A 14,746-nucleotide genomic window follows, 5' to 3' on the forward strand; every position below is an offset into this window, starting at 1 on the left:
TAATAGTAATGTGACAGACTAAGCTTAAAAATATCAACAGTTAAACTTACAGAACACAATAGCTAGTGATCAATACAGAATAATGACCTCTGCTAAGACTCTACCTAGTCTCCCACATCCAATGACTGCTTAAGAAACCCATTTTACAATGGGAAATAAACTACACTTGGATGGATGCACTATTTCTTTCTAGTATTGTGGCCATCCGCTAGATTAATAAATCACTAACTGATTCATTTACAATCACTAATTGGCTCGTTATTTAATATTTATTTCAAAAGAAGCAAACCAAACCAGAGTTTCCATTATTAATGAATTATTTTCATCAGATCTGAAGTAGGAACTAAACTTATCTTCAAAGATAAGAACTAGACATTTATATTAAGAATAAATGTAACACTTTCATATAGAAATAACCAGCCAGCTCCAAAAAAGGCAGCTGATTTAAAAACACTACACAGGGGCTGCCCTGGTGGCTCAGTGGTAAAGAATTTGCCCGCCAAAGCAGGAGACACAGCTTCCATCCCGGATTCAGGAATATTCCACACGCCATGGAGCAACTAAGCCCATGCGCCACAACTACTGAGCATGTCCTCCACAAGAGAAGCCACCTTAATGAGAAGCCTGAGCACTGCAACTAGAGAGAAGCCCCTGCTCGCCCCAACTAGAGAAATACCGGCACAGCAATGAAGACCCAGCACAGCCAAAAACAAATAAATAAATAAAATTATCCAAAAAACCCCCAACAACACTACACAGCTACTCACGCAAGGCTGAGAATATGAGGAAAATAATCCCACTACTTAAAATATTACTTAGTAAAAAAAGTCACACACTAAAACCAAGATTCCAACTATTAAGATACCACATGTAAAAACAAGACACATTCTTGAGAAGTGCAGGGGGACACTGTTCCTAGACAGTTCTCTTTTTCTATTATTTTTTCAGTTTGGCTAATGAGGTTTTCTGATGTACCTTTGGAATGTAATCTATTTATCAGCCAGCTGTTCTGGCCTAGTGTGGATTTAGAATTTAAAAATGTGTGGCTTTAGAGCTGTATAATAAAATGCAATCTCAAAATAAAGATATCTTTTTTTAAAGACTCAAATACTATTTATTATCATTATCATCATCGATGACACAGACATATAGCAGGCTGTGCAGTTAAGTACTTTCTCACAGTATTTATTTATAACCATGCTATACAGGTAGTGTTAGTCTCCCTGTTTTGCAAATGAGAAAACCAAGGCTTAGAGAAGTAACTGACCCAAAGTTATCATGAGTTGCAGATCTCTAATCTAAGGCAGGCTGATCAACTCAAAAGTCAGTGCATTTAACCATACTCCTGTCATCAATCAAAAATAAACAAGCAGAGATTTCCCTGGTGGTCCAGTGGCTAAGACTTCGTGTTTCCAATACAGAGGGCCCAAATTTAATACCTGGTCAGGGAATTATATCTCATATGCCACAACTAAGAGTTCACATGCCACAATGAAGAATAAATAAATATTAAAAAACAAACAAGCAAACAAACAAAAATATCCAAACCAAAACAACATGAACCACTGCCTCCCTCTTACAGGATTTCAAGGTTGTGGAGGAAGGATAAGTCTCACTTTGAATCACTTTTAAAGGATGACATTTACTTACTGCAAATATACTCAGAACAGCAAGTTCTTTTCTAGAAATTAAAAACTTAAGAGGAAGTATATGCAATCTACACTAGGGAAGACTTCCATGCTTAAGCTTTAAAGCAAAATGGTTTTTCATTCATAGAAAAAAGTTCTGCATAGACATATGCCAAATAAGTATTTACATCAAGGACAGAGAGAGAGGTGGGGAATGAGGAGTCTGGAGAACTTTTGTTTGATATGCTACATATTCCTATATTGTTCCAATTTTAGGACAGTACTTTTAAATTACATTTCAACCACTAAAAAATCAAACAAGCACCTGAAATCCAGATGGTATGAAATAATTTAACTTTTTTATCCTCTTTTTTGAACTTGAACATCTCAATATAATCTGAGAACAATCCAAAGGAACATTTACAAAATTAAGGTGGAAAACAACAAAAGAGCTAGAAACAAATGCTTTTAAATTTATTATAGCAGAAGTAGTAAAGTATTATTAAAAATGCTAATAGTGAAAAGTTGTAACTGATTTTAGGCTAAAGAAATGCAACTGAACAACACCAGATAGAAATTCTGAAGTATAAGAAAGGAAAAACACACAAAAAATGTGAGCTATGAGCTCCTGAAACATAAAAAGATTTAACAGAAACAATTTATCAGGAAAAGGGACTTCCATGGCAGTCCAGGGGTTAAGACTCCATGCTTCCACTGTAGGGGGTGCGGGTTTGATGCCTAGTCAGGGAACTAAGATCCCACAAACCACATTGCATGGCCAAAAAAAAAATTACCAGGAAAAATAGTTTTTAACTCATAAGCTGCAGAAAAATATTCAAAGTAAAGTAAATAGAGTTCATTAGCAACTACCATCATCACAAAGATAAAAATAAGCGTCGTATATTAAGGCACTGAACCTAGAAAAATGGTAGTGGACGAACCTAGTAGAGAAGGACCTGTGGACACAGCAGGGGAAGGCGAGGGCGGGATGAATTGGGAAAGTAGCACTGACATACGTACACTATCATGTGTAAAACAGACAGATAGTGGGAAGTTACTACATAATACAGGGAGCCCTGTCTGGCCTTCTGTATATATACACATGGATATATAATTATGACTGATTTGTGCTGTACCGCAAAAACCAACACGACCCTGTAAAGCAATTTTCCACCAATTAAAAAATAAAATTAAAAAACTAGAAACTAAATGTTATAAACATGAAATATATAACACATTACTGACATTAAAGCTGTATGCCAGCATATCCAAAGAAACACCATATACATGCATGTATGAACAAAAATTACCTTCTCTGATGACAGAGTTTTTTCCCCTAAAGTAAGATTATTTATTTGCTTCAAACACGGCACTACAGAGGCATGTGGAATGCATGCACTGGACTAAAAATTTGGGCATCTCAGTTTAAGTCCCCTGCTCTGCCAATATGCTCTCCAGTGCAGAGTCCCTTTGAGATTTCATTTCCTCAGAGTGGGGATAATAACTACTATCTTATCTAGTTCACAAAGTCTTTCTATAATGCTTAAACAAGATAACCCTACTTTGTAGGCTATCAAAGACACTATATGAAGAAAAGACACTGGACCACATTAACTGCTTCAAGTCTAACTGCAATTCTACCTTTATTATTGTACAACTCAGGATCCACATGTGTAATGTACCAACACAGCCAAATGAGGTGGGCTTATCCTCAGTAATACCTTAGTACTACTACTATTACCTGACACTTGTGTGTACCATTCAGCATTATTACTATGCAGGGGGCACCATTCTGAGAGTTTGCCATGTACTGATATATTTTATTTAAATAGCAACAGAAACTGGTGATCTCAATCGACACACTGTAAGTAAAAAAATCATACTGTGGCTTATGAAATAACTAGCGATAACATCAACTTATATTTCTATATAGTGCTTCATGGTATTTTTCACAAACATCTTATTTGAGTCTTATGGGCAACTTGGTGAAATAGATACAGCAGTTCTTCCCCCTGTTTACATAGGAGGAAACAGAAGCTGAGAGAGGTTTAATACCTTGCCCAAGATCGCAAGCTAATACAGCCAAAACCAGATCCCTTTGTCTTTTGACTCCTGATCCACTATTTGTCCATCACCATACTACTTCTACAACTAAAATGAATAGATGAAAACTACAAATTTTGATAAACTGGACCAACATAATTTTTTACAAGGTACTCATCAATACAAAAATTCAAGCCATTAGACTGTGCAGCACTTTTTAAAAATATGAAACTGTTGACACCAGAATGGAAAGTAACTTCTTGAATTGGTTGTGGCAAAACTACAGTAGGGCAAAGTATCTTGGTAACAAGAAGTCTAAATCAGTAACTGTATTTTTAAGTTAAACATTTCAATGACAGATCCATTTGTTAAGCAAAAGAAACAAATCTGAACCTTAGACCAAGTTGATGAACAACCTGCTGCTCATTTTTGGGGCTAAGGTGTGTCTTGTAGGCCAAGAGATAAGACAAACATGAAGAAGAGAAATAAATGACAAAAGCATGTTAACAGGAAAGAGGTAGAATAAAGTATATGGCATTTCTTGAGGCCTTTCCTATAGGTAACACCACTTAGCAATTAGTATCACAACAGAAAATGTCACCAGAAATTATCTTTGGGATCAAAGCTATAGGTTTCTATTACAGATAAAACTTACTATACCAAGGTACTCCTAACTGTAAATCCTAATTAGAAGGGTCCAAGACAAGCCCAATTTATACCAATCAGACTGTAGCCACAGTTGATGCAGGAATATATGGTCTGTGTATAAAACAGTGCATGCATTAAATCAAGATAATACATTAATAATTAATTAAGGGAACCAAAAATCTACATAAGCACCCATTTCGGAAAATAAACTCCATATGCACTGCACCTCAATTTACGCTAACCAAATCTGGTTATCCACATGTATACATACCTGATAGAGTTCTTCTAAATTGTACTTAATCGAAGTACTATTCTGGATAGCTTCCACTGCTTCTTTCAGCTTCTGCCATGTTTCATCTGTGTAGTTCTCTGGTAATTTAGGCTTATCTAGATGATATATAAAAGGTTGATAATCAGAATAACATGCAAGATATACTAACAAAAAGATCCATAAACTACTAGTATTATTGCTCTCCAAACGTTAATTGTGATGTTTATAATTATCATACCTAATTATTAAAGTAACCATTATATTTAGGCTTAGTAATAAAATTTCAAATGCCAGAACACTGTCTAAGTCATTTTATCTCACCTATTAAAACTGAAGGTGAGAGTTTTTTCTATTGTCTGAATTGCCTCAAAAGATAAAAATCTGAAAATGACAGATAAAACTAATCCTGATCCTATTCTATCATATGTAAAACCTAAGTCAACATGAATTTTGTACCTGAGATTTAAAATACTGAGTGCCTGCTATATACAAAGTACTTTATAAACATCTTAATCTTCCTAATAATGTCCTAAGGATGGTATTATTATCCTTATTTTGCAACTAAGGAAACTGAGGCTGGAAGACTCATTTACTAAAGTGTGCCCAAGGTCACCACAGATGGTCAATGGCAAAACTGGGATTCTAACTCAGGTCTTTTTGACTCTCATATTTATGTACCATCTACAGAAGTGGAGAGAAACATCTTAATTCATGTTTTAATTTAAACTACATTTATGAGCAGAATGAAATACAAAAAAAATCAAAACATCCTGATAACTCCAGAACCCATGTAGCACTTTCAGAATGCACAGGAACATCTTAATCCAGGCTTTAATTTAAACTTCCTTGACCAGCAATTGTTTTTTTTATTAGAACATCTAGATACCTCAATAATGTGTTTCCATTTTAGGAGGGGGAGAAGCAAAAACCCAAGCAAAATCTCTGAAACCAGTATACAAATACAATTAGGGTCATAGCTCATCTCTTTAAAAATCCTTGGCTATTAAATTGATATATTTAAAGTAGAACAGTGAACAAACTAGTCAATTACAATTCATATTTACTTCAGAAAGGTCTACTATTAAATCAGAAAACTACAACACTTGAGAGCCTGGAGGTGGGAGTGGAGTGAGGAAAAGAAAAGGTTAAAAATAAACAACCCTCTGCTTGAGACAAAATAGAGCATATTCCTGATTTCTACACTAATGGTGAAAATACAAGCATGGGGAATCTAATTTTCTCAATACTAATATTTAGTCACAAGGCATTGATCTGGTCAATATTGCTTTAGTTCATTCATTTGACTTCTCCACTTAATAAACATTTTACCATTAGTTGCCAGTTAGGGTGTTGAAAAAGTCAGGCAGAGAAACCGAAACACACTCAATAGATTAAAAAGTAACTCAGCTCAATTACATTATGCAAAATTGCTGATTTTATATTTGCATCAATGCATTCATAATACTCTCAATCACATACCTCAAAAACTTGAACAAATTCTCCTAAAAGCTGCAGGTCAGTACTTTAAAACCCATTTCAGTGATAAAAAAAAAAAATAGATGAGTTACTACTTCTGTGTATATACAGTATTTTTCACTTCCAAACCCTACCTTTGGAAAGAAATGCACAGATCATAAATACTTTTCTTCAACTACTGCTTCCATGAGTTTCAAGAATGTAGTATTCAACATTATAAATCTAACCAAAAGTCTTCTTGAAACATGAAAAGATCACTATTGCTACCGGAATTTCTAGGGACTAGATAATATGGCCTACTGAAGGATAAAAATAAAAATCCCAGCAGTGCCAAGGTTCACTATGCACCTGAAATAATTAAACATTTTTAGAGAACAAATTTCTCACCTGTAAAATCCGGATCAATCATACCGATTGTCAATGTTATGAAGAATAACAGATCAGATACAATAGGCTGAGACAGACCTCAAAATACTGCACAGAAATACCTGGTGTATGCTTCAGCAGAAGGATACTAACCACCCCCGGAGAATGAACCCTCCACCCAAAAAGGACCTCCCTCCTCCTCATTGATTATGCATAAAACATTAGGCCACCTCTATACTGTTTAACATATTAGCATAAATAGAGCACGTGACCACTCAAGTGTCAAATCCTGAGTACGTGATCATGGATTTTAGCCCTGGTTACCTTTAAAGTTCTTGATCACTAACTTCTTAGCAGAGCCAGGCTTGCTGTTAGCAAAGCTAGAGACGGTGGTGGAAGATTTGGCCAGGCCATTTGCGTGATGCACCGAAGCCACAGTAGAGATTAATATACTCTTATTTTTAAGTTGCTGCTGCTGAGATGTTGCAGCAGTTGGTGAAGATGAGGACGAGGACGAGGATTCCTCAGCCATCTTCGCATCAAACCCTACAAACTCCAGGTTTTCTTCAAAACGTAGCTTCTTCTGTATCGGTACGTGGCTGGGAGCAGTCACTGGGACCCCCAGGCACGAGAAGGACGAGGTTGAAGGGGATGCCGAATCCCTGGGTTGTAAAGGAGGAGTGGAAGAGGAGGAAGAGGTGGAATCAAAGTCTTCTCTCTCGTTACTACTGTTACTGCCGCTACTGCTGCTGCTGCTGTTTAACTTTCTCTTCTTGGCAGAGGTGGGCGGAGTGGTGCTGGTATTACCATCAGTGGCTGATCTGACCTCTTGAGCAGCAGCAGCAGCTGAGGGATTGGGGGAAGAAAAACCTGTTGGAAACATGAAAATAGCGGGGTCAACAGGCAGACGAGCATCAAAAACCTACGTTTATATGCCTGCGTGCGTGTAGGAGAGAAGGTGGCAATGCTAGAGGGGGAAGGGAATAAAGAGAGGAGAAACACAGAGGACGAGAAGGAAAGTGAAGGGGGGGCTCCACCCGGGGAATGGGAGGGTTTGGGAAGGAGGATAGGCTGACACCAGGAGTGAGCAGAACAAGGGGGGAGAGCGAATGAGGAGGCAGACAGGTAAACGGCCGTGCCGTCCCCCTCCCCTGGTTTTCAGTCTCTCTCCCCCCTTTCTGCAGGAGCGACTCAGTAAGTCTGTGAGGCTGCAGCTCCTCCTCCTTTTCTCCCTCTCTCTGGGAGGGGAGATGCAGTGCTTGAGGGGAGGGGGGAGGGGGAGAGAACCGGAGCTTGTTATTGTCAATAGCACAGGAGGCTAAAGATGGCGCCACTTCCGGTCACGCGGCGCCGAAGGAGGCGCGGCGTCAGTCTGCGAAAGGGGGGGTGGAGAGCAACACTGCAGTCGTCCGCGGGGCGGGGGAGCTGGAGTAGGGGGAGGCGGTGGGAAAGGGGCCACTGAGGCGCCGGAGACGCTCGCGCTTCTGCCCTCGCGCTCGCTCTCCCTACCCCTCCCTCTCCAGCTCCCCTGCCTAGGCAGCACTCTCCTCCCCCGGCCCACCGATAACTCCCACCCTCTCCTAAAAGGTCCCGCGGGAAGCTTCGCACCGCAACGCCCTTACCGGAAGTGACTGGGCAGACACTTTTCATAGCGCCCAGATCCCGAAGCCCCCAGGTCTGCAGGACTTGGGGGGGGGGGAGGAGAAGGGGGGGCAGAGAAGGGGGAAAGGAAGGAGGGGGCGGGCCTTCGAGACACCTTCGGAGCTCCGGATTGGAGCTTCCTGAATGCGAGGCGGGCAGGGAGGGGTGGTGGCGGGAGAAGGAGCGGGAAGGAGTCTGCAGGGGAGGGAAGGTGGTGACGGTGAGGGGCGGGGTGAGCTTGCTGGGAAAATAAGAGGGAGGGAGGGAGTAAAAGTAAAGGAACGGAGAATAGAAACTTTGAAAGAGATAAAGGAATAAGGAGGGGTTGCAAGGCCAGAGGAGTAACTCGAAATGGAGGAAAACATAGTCATGCCATTATGCCTGATGCTAGGGAGGATGTTATGATGTTAAGATAGGACAGGAAAAGAGCTTAGATACAAAGAAGACAAATGAGTTTTTCATTCAGTTGAGCTATTCATTGTTTCTCTTTCATGTCAAGGACAGCGCTGACTCAATACTGAGTTTTGATACTTTTCTCAGTAACCTAGATGCAAATCCTGTTACCTTCCTACCGGAAGCATTCTCTAAGATGGCTGGCTAGAGTTAAAAAGGGTGCATTCTAAGGCCAAGAAACAGGAAGGTAACTAACACGTCCCTCTAGCACAATTCCTAGGGCCAATCCCAGCTCCAACTCCCATCAGCCGTTAACCCGGTGATTTACAGACTAAACAAAGCCACTTCTTTTTACGAAATCCTGGTTCATGTTATTTCTCCAGACATTTTAAGAGAACAATATCGGTAAAAGTCAATGTTTTCTACCAATATAGTACACAAGCCCAAATTTTAAAACATTAATCCTAAAAACAAACCTTTAAATTTGGTTACATTAACAACAATAAGCCATGTAAATCCCCTGTTGGGAGTTTTTATTTAACCCGAGAGTATTGTGGAAGGGGAGGTAGGAGAACCTGGCAAACAAAACTAAATTTGCCAACCTGTTGCTCTTCCTAACTGCAGAAACATTCAAGGAGCGTGTGCTGAAACACTTTGTATGCCAGACACAATACCAGGTCCTGTCACTGAGAAGCAGTGGGAGAAAAGTTTCAAAATTAGTTTCTATAACAGTACTATAACCAACGGACAAAGTTCTGTGGGAACAGGTGAAAGACATTTGAGACAAGTCTAGAATAGTTTGAGCTTCACAGAGGAATTGAAGTTTATGCTGGGTCTCAAAGAGGGAGTTGCCAAAAAGACGAGGGCAGAGGACTGAAAGGCACCCTGGGCAGTGGAAACGGGCAAAGCAGGCAGTTGTGAAAGGACCTGGCCTGTTGGTGGAAATATGAAAAATGCAGTGAGGCTGGAAAGTAGTATGTCTGGTTGGAAGTAAGAAAGATGAGGCTCAAGGATGCCTAGCAGGTGAAGTTAAAAATTTTGGAGTCTACCCTGCAGGCCAAAGTAGACAGTATGGAGACCAAATTGGGCTTTTAAAAGCAGGGTAGTAACGGGATTGTGAGGGAATAAAAGCAGTTTGTATTGTATAGTTTGAGATAGACAAATCAGAATCCTAAGAATAAATCAGTTTTCTAATTTTGTTTACACAGTTCCACTTTTTATTTATTGTCTTAAAAAGTCCTTCATTAAAAAGCAAATCCTCCTAGAAAAGGTACCACCTTGGGCCACTATCCAGCTTTGTGCGGTTTGATGACAACAGGCTGAAAGCAAGGCTCTAATGGAACTTAGGGCCCAGGGCCACAGAGAAGAGAGATAAGAGGCCTCAAAGGGGAAAGATGGGCTCCTATTTGTTTTGAATGTGCCATGTTGTTCTTCTTGCCCAATATGAGACTTGTAAGCTCTTAAGGCCAGAGAAGGTGTCCCAAAATATTAAACCCTCCCTTATTGTGTCTCACATTTCACACGGTGCTGAACAACTGTAAACGCAGAGTAAATACTTATTGAGTTGAATTTTTCATTGAATGAGAATAAAACAACACCATGTCTTCATAAGGGAAGATTAACTGGCCAATTTTCAGGACCTAATGATAAAGGTCATTCTCATTTATGTAGTTATATTCCTTAGAAGGTTATATGGATGGGCCAACTGATAATAGCTCAAAGTAGTACCCTTTCTAGGAGGATTTGCAGTTTAACCAGGGACCTTTCAAGACCAAAAAAAAAAAAAAAAAGGCTATGTTCCAATTCATGTAATTATATTCCTTAGAAGGATGTATGGAAGTGCTAGCTATTTAAAAAATTACAAATCTTAGTGCCATACAAAGATAAGCTTTTATGCTAACATACAGGATAGCTGAGTCCTGTTAATATTCAACTATGTGGCTGTAATAATAGCTCCCAATCTGATGTGGTTATCTAAGCCCTTCAGTCTTCCGTGTTACATGTTAGCTCTAAAAGCACAGATACTTGGCTCTTGAGCTCTAGGCTCACTTTGAATGACCCAGTACCTAACCTACTAGTTAAGTTTTCTGTGAAATATCCTTAAGTGAGATTTAGAGGAAAATATTATTTTCTTTTTGATTAATAAAAATCTTCCTTTTGACATTTTACAACCTTAATTTATTTTGTCCAGGTCAATTCTTACATATTTAGCACATCTTATTATGGATATGTAATTTATGTAATTTAAAAAATTTAACATTTACATTTTGTGGCACAAACCAACTTAGATATTACTATGTAATGTATGAAGACTAGAACTTTGTGTCTTTTTGGAACTTTGGACCAATTTAAAAGGAAGAAAAACCCACATTGCTTTGTAAATATCTTTGACATCAAGAATCAACTAATTGGGGCTAACCAAAACACACAATCATTCGTGCATGTTCAGTCGTGTCCAACTCTTTGTGACTCCAATGGACTGCAGCCCACCAGGCTCCTCTGTCCATGGGACTTCCCAAGCAAGAATACTGGAGTGGGTTGCCATTTCCTCCTCCAGGGGATCTTCGCGACCCAGGGCTCAAACCCTTGTCTCCTGTGTCGCCTGTATTGGCAGGTGGATTCTTTACCTCTAGCGCCACCTGGGTGTCTACCGAAATGTTTGTCAACAAATATTAAAGACATTCTCAGCAGTAAAATACATTTTTCATGGTTAACTCAATGAAACCACAATAATAAAGTTGTGCAATGTAGACACCATACATTTATGGCATTATCAGATTAAACCCAAGTGGGCACTGTACACATATTCCATACACAGAATCTTTCAACTTGTGAGTTCAACTCATACCTTAGAAACATTAATTAAACTTAATACCGCCAGATGAAGTATAGTTATTACTGGCCTTCTTTTAATCAAGTAAACAAATAAATCTGTAGCTATTTATAAAGGTAAATATATGCATAAAGGAAGAGATACAAATAAAGACAGGACTATCTAATGTCCATCCCTCTTTCTCTGTAGGCATCTCTCTAAAAAGGCAGAGTGTAAGCAGTTTTCCTTTTTTGATCACGGGGATTCCCCAGGGTGCTTGGTTTGGGTTCTTCTCTTCTCTGAGGAGGGGCTTGTCAGTGAATAGTCACTCTTTGAAGCCTTGTTATTCATGGGTGGGATTTTCCTTAAAAACAGCAGACAGTGCTTGCTCAGAAACATGTTTCTGCAGCAAGCCTTGTTTAAGAATATCTCCAGAAAAGACAACTTCTGGGGAAAAGGTGGTGCATGTTCTCTATCTATTTTTCTGAAGGACAATCTTTGAAGGAGAGAAATACAAATGCGTCAAACCAAGCAGTGGTGACATAGTAAAAATTTTATCACAATAAGGGCTTTGTTATGCTATCAGCAACAAGGGACTGCTGGGGGATGACTGAGGAGGCCAAAGCTTAAGCAATGATGCTCCAACTATACATTGTGTGTTCACCCTTTGCCCATCCTGGAATTGCTTTATAAAGCAAGGAACTTAATTACAAATGCTGAATCTATGATGTCCAGTAAAATGTAAATAAATGACACAGATCTCATTTTTAAAAACAAGATCATTTCTATGTTATATCATTTCTAAAGTTATCAACTGAAGATTTACTGACTTGGGTATAGCAACCATTAGAGTATTTATCCCCTTGTTTCAGAAATTTTATGTACTGTCCTACCTGTGAACCATCTGGAAAGCAGATTTAAGGACTAACAGAGCCAGGCAGTTTCCCCTGGGGGTTTGGGAGTGGGGGAAAATCAGTCACAGACTACTTCTTCCTCTGATGCTACCAGACACTTGCTTATTATGGAGTTGAGTCTTTCTACCTCCATCCTACTTTAAGGTTTAATCTTCCAATGGCATTCAGCTTTTCCTTCTCTCAAAAGCAGGGCCAATTTAGGTTTAAATCAGAGGTTCCCAAAAAACACCTATGCCCAGGTCTGAACCTAGTCCTTAGGAAGCATCACTATGAACAAAGTTAGTGGAGTTGATGTAACTCCAGCTGAGCTATTGAAAATCCTAAAAGATGATGCTGTTAAAGTGCAGTACTCAATATGCCAGTAAATTTGGAAAACTTAGCAATGGCCACAGGACTGAAAAAGGTCAGTTTTCATTCAAATCCCAAAGAAAGGCAATGCCAAAGAATGTTCAAACTACTGCACAATTACACTTATCTCACATGCTAGCAAAGTAATGCTCAAAATTCTCCAAGACAGGCTTTAACAGTATGTGAACCAAGAACTTCCAGATGTTCAAGCTGGATTTAGAAAAGGCAGAGGAACCAGAGATCAAATTGCAAACATCCATTGGATCATTAAAAAAGCAAGAGAATTCCAGACAAACATCTACTTCTGCTTTATTGACTATGTTAAAGCTTTTGACTGTGTGGATCACAACAAACTGTGGAAAATTCTGAAAGAGATGGGCATACCACACCACCTGCCCTGCCTCCTGATACATCTGTATGAGGTCAAGAAGCAACAGTTAGAACTGGACATGGAACAACAGACTGGTTCCAAATTGGGAAAGCAGTACATGGAGGCTATATATTGTCACCTTGCTTATTTAACTTGTATGCAGAGTACATCATGCAAAATGCCAGGCTGGATGAAGCACAAGCTGGAATCAAGACTGCCAGGAGAAATATCAATAACCTCAGATTTGCAGATGACACCACCCTTATGGCAGAAAGTGAAGAGGAACTAAAAAGCCTCTTGATGAAAGTGAAAGTGGAGAGTGAAAAAGTTGGCTTAAAGCTCAACATTCAGAAAACGAAGATCATGGCATCCGGTCCCATCACTTCATGGGAAATAGATGGGGAAACAGTGGAAACAGTGACATACTTTATTTTCTTGGGCTCCAAAATCACTGCAGATGGTGACTGCAGCCATGAAATGAAAAGACGCTTGCTCCTTGGAAGAAAAGCTATGACCAACCTAGATAGCATATTAAAAAGCAGAGACAGTCCTTTGCTGACAAAGGTCTGTCTAGTCAAAGCTATGATTTTTCCAGTAGTCATGTGGTGGCTCAGCTGGTGAAGAATCCGCCTGCAATGTGGGAGACCTGGGTTCGATCCCTGGGTTGGGAAGATCCCCTGGAGAAAGGAAAGGCTACCCAGTCCAGTATTCTGGCCTGGAGAATTCCATGGACTGTGTAGTCCATGGGGTTGCAAAGAGTCGGACACAACTGAGTGACTTTCACTTTCACTTTTCATGTTTGGAAGCTGAGTGCAGAAGAATTGATGCTTTTGAACTGTGGTGTTGGAGAAGACGCTTCAGAGTCCCTTGGACTGCAAGGAGATCAAACCAGTCAATCCTAAAGGCAATCAATCCTGAAATTTCATTGGAAGGACCGATGCTGAAGCTGAAGCTCCAATACTTTGGCTACGTGATGCGAAGAAGTGACTCACTGGAAAAGACCCTGAAGCTGGGAAAGATTGAAAGCAGGAGGAGAAGGGGACCACAGACAATGAGATGGTTGGTTGGCATTGCTGACTCAATGGACATGAGTTTGAGCAAGTTCTGGGAGTTGGTGATGGACAGGGGGGCCTGGTGTGCTACAATCCATGGGGTCGCAAAGAGTCAGACACGACTGAGCAACTGGACTGACTGAACCTAGTCCAATGGAATTAAATCGCAATTATTAGTATTTTTAAGAAGTTCTCTGGGTGATTCTGAACAACTCCAGGATTGAGACCAGAGCAGTAGGTGAAATAAATACCATGGTGATCTGACTGAGGCTGATGACCCTTTGTATTTCTTTTAATGCCTGAAATTTCACAACTATTTATTCATTCCTTTTGATAAAAATAGTCGCCATCTCTAGGAATCCTTCTTTCAAATGCAAATTAACCAGAGAGACTCAGTTCCTGACCCTTTTAGGTGAATGCTTCTCAGAAACAAAGGATAATACAAAAGTCTTCAGTGCTTGGAGGTAAACAGAACTTTGTCCAGGCCCTGCAGTGTGAGTAGTGGGAAAAGTTACCATCAAGGGAGGAAAGATTTCTGAGAGTACATTTTGCTGACCTCACAGTATTGCCTGGGGCCAACCCTGCTTTGAAAGGACTGCATATTTAGCGTCAAGTGAAATTTAACAACTTATCTCAGCTGCCAAAGTCATGTTAGAAGAAAATTCATCTTTTTTAAATAAGCAAAACAAAGAGCAGACATTGGGAATGTGGGTTTGGAGCTATCCATAAATGCCCAACTTCTGAATTATCACTCACCATATGGATGTTTCTATTGCCAAATGAT

At 39.7% G+C, this 14,746-nt stretch overlaps 1 protein-coding gene across 6 annotated transcripts in view; it reads right to left on the bottom strand.

The window, feature by feature from the left end:
* The window catches only part of CUL4B (cullin 4B), a 45,851-nt gene that overhangs the window by 24,575 nt on the left and 6,530 nt on the right, over positions 1-14,746 (bottom strand). For 2 of the 6 annotated variants that reach the window (XM_061408608.1, XM_061408607.1), the window contains exons 3-4: positions 6,757-7,302; positions 4,591-4,706 (exon numbers count right to left, since the gene is read on the bottom strand). In XM_061408608.1, the coding sequence (XP_061264592.1) occupies positions 4,591-4,706; positions 6,757-7,302 (662 nt within the window). Of the gene's footprint in view, positions 1-4,590; positions 4,707-6,453; positions 6,572-6,756; positions 7,303-8,054; positions 8,216-14,746 lie in introns of those variants that run through there. The other 4 variants (XM_061408609.1, XM_061408611.1, XM_061408610.1 and 1 more) reach the window with 4 other exon arrangements.

The sequence above is a fragment of the Bos javanicus genome, chromosome X (genome assembly GCF_032452875.1).
Source record: "Bos javanicus breed banteng chromosome X, ARS-OSU_banteng_1.0, whole genome shotgun sequence".
NCBI classification, from domain to species: domain Eukaryota; kingdom Metazoa; phylum Chordata; class Mammalia; order Artiodactyla; family Bovidae; genus Bos; species Bos javanicus.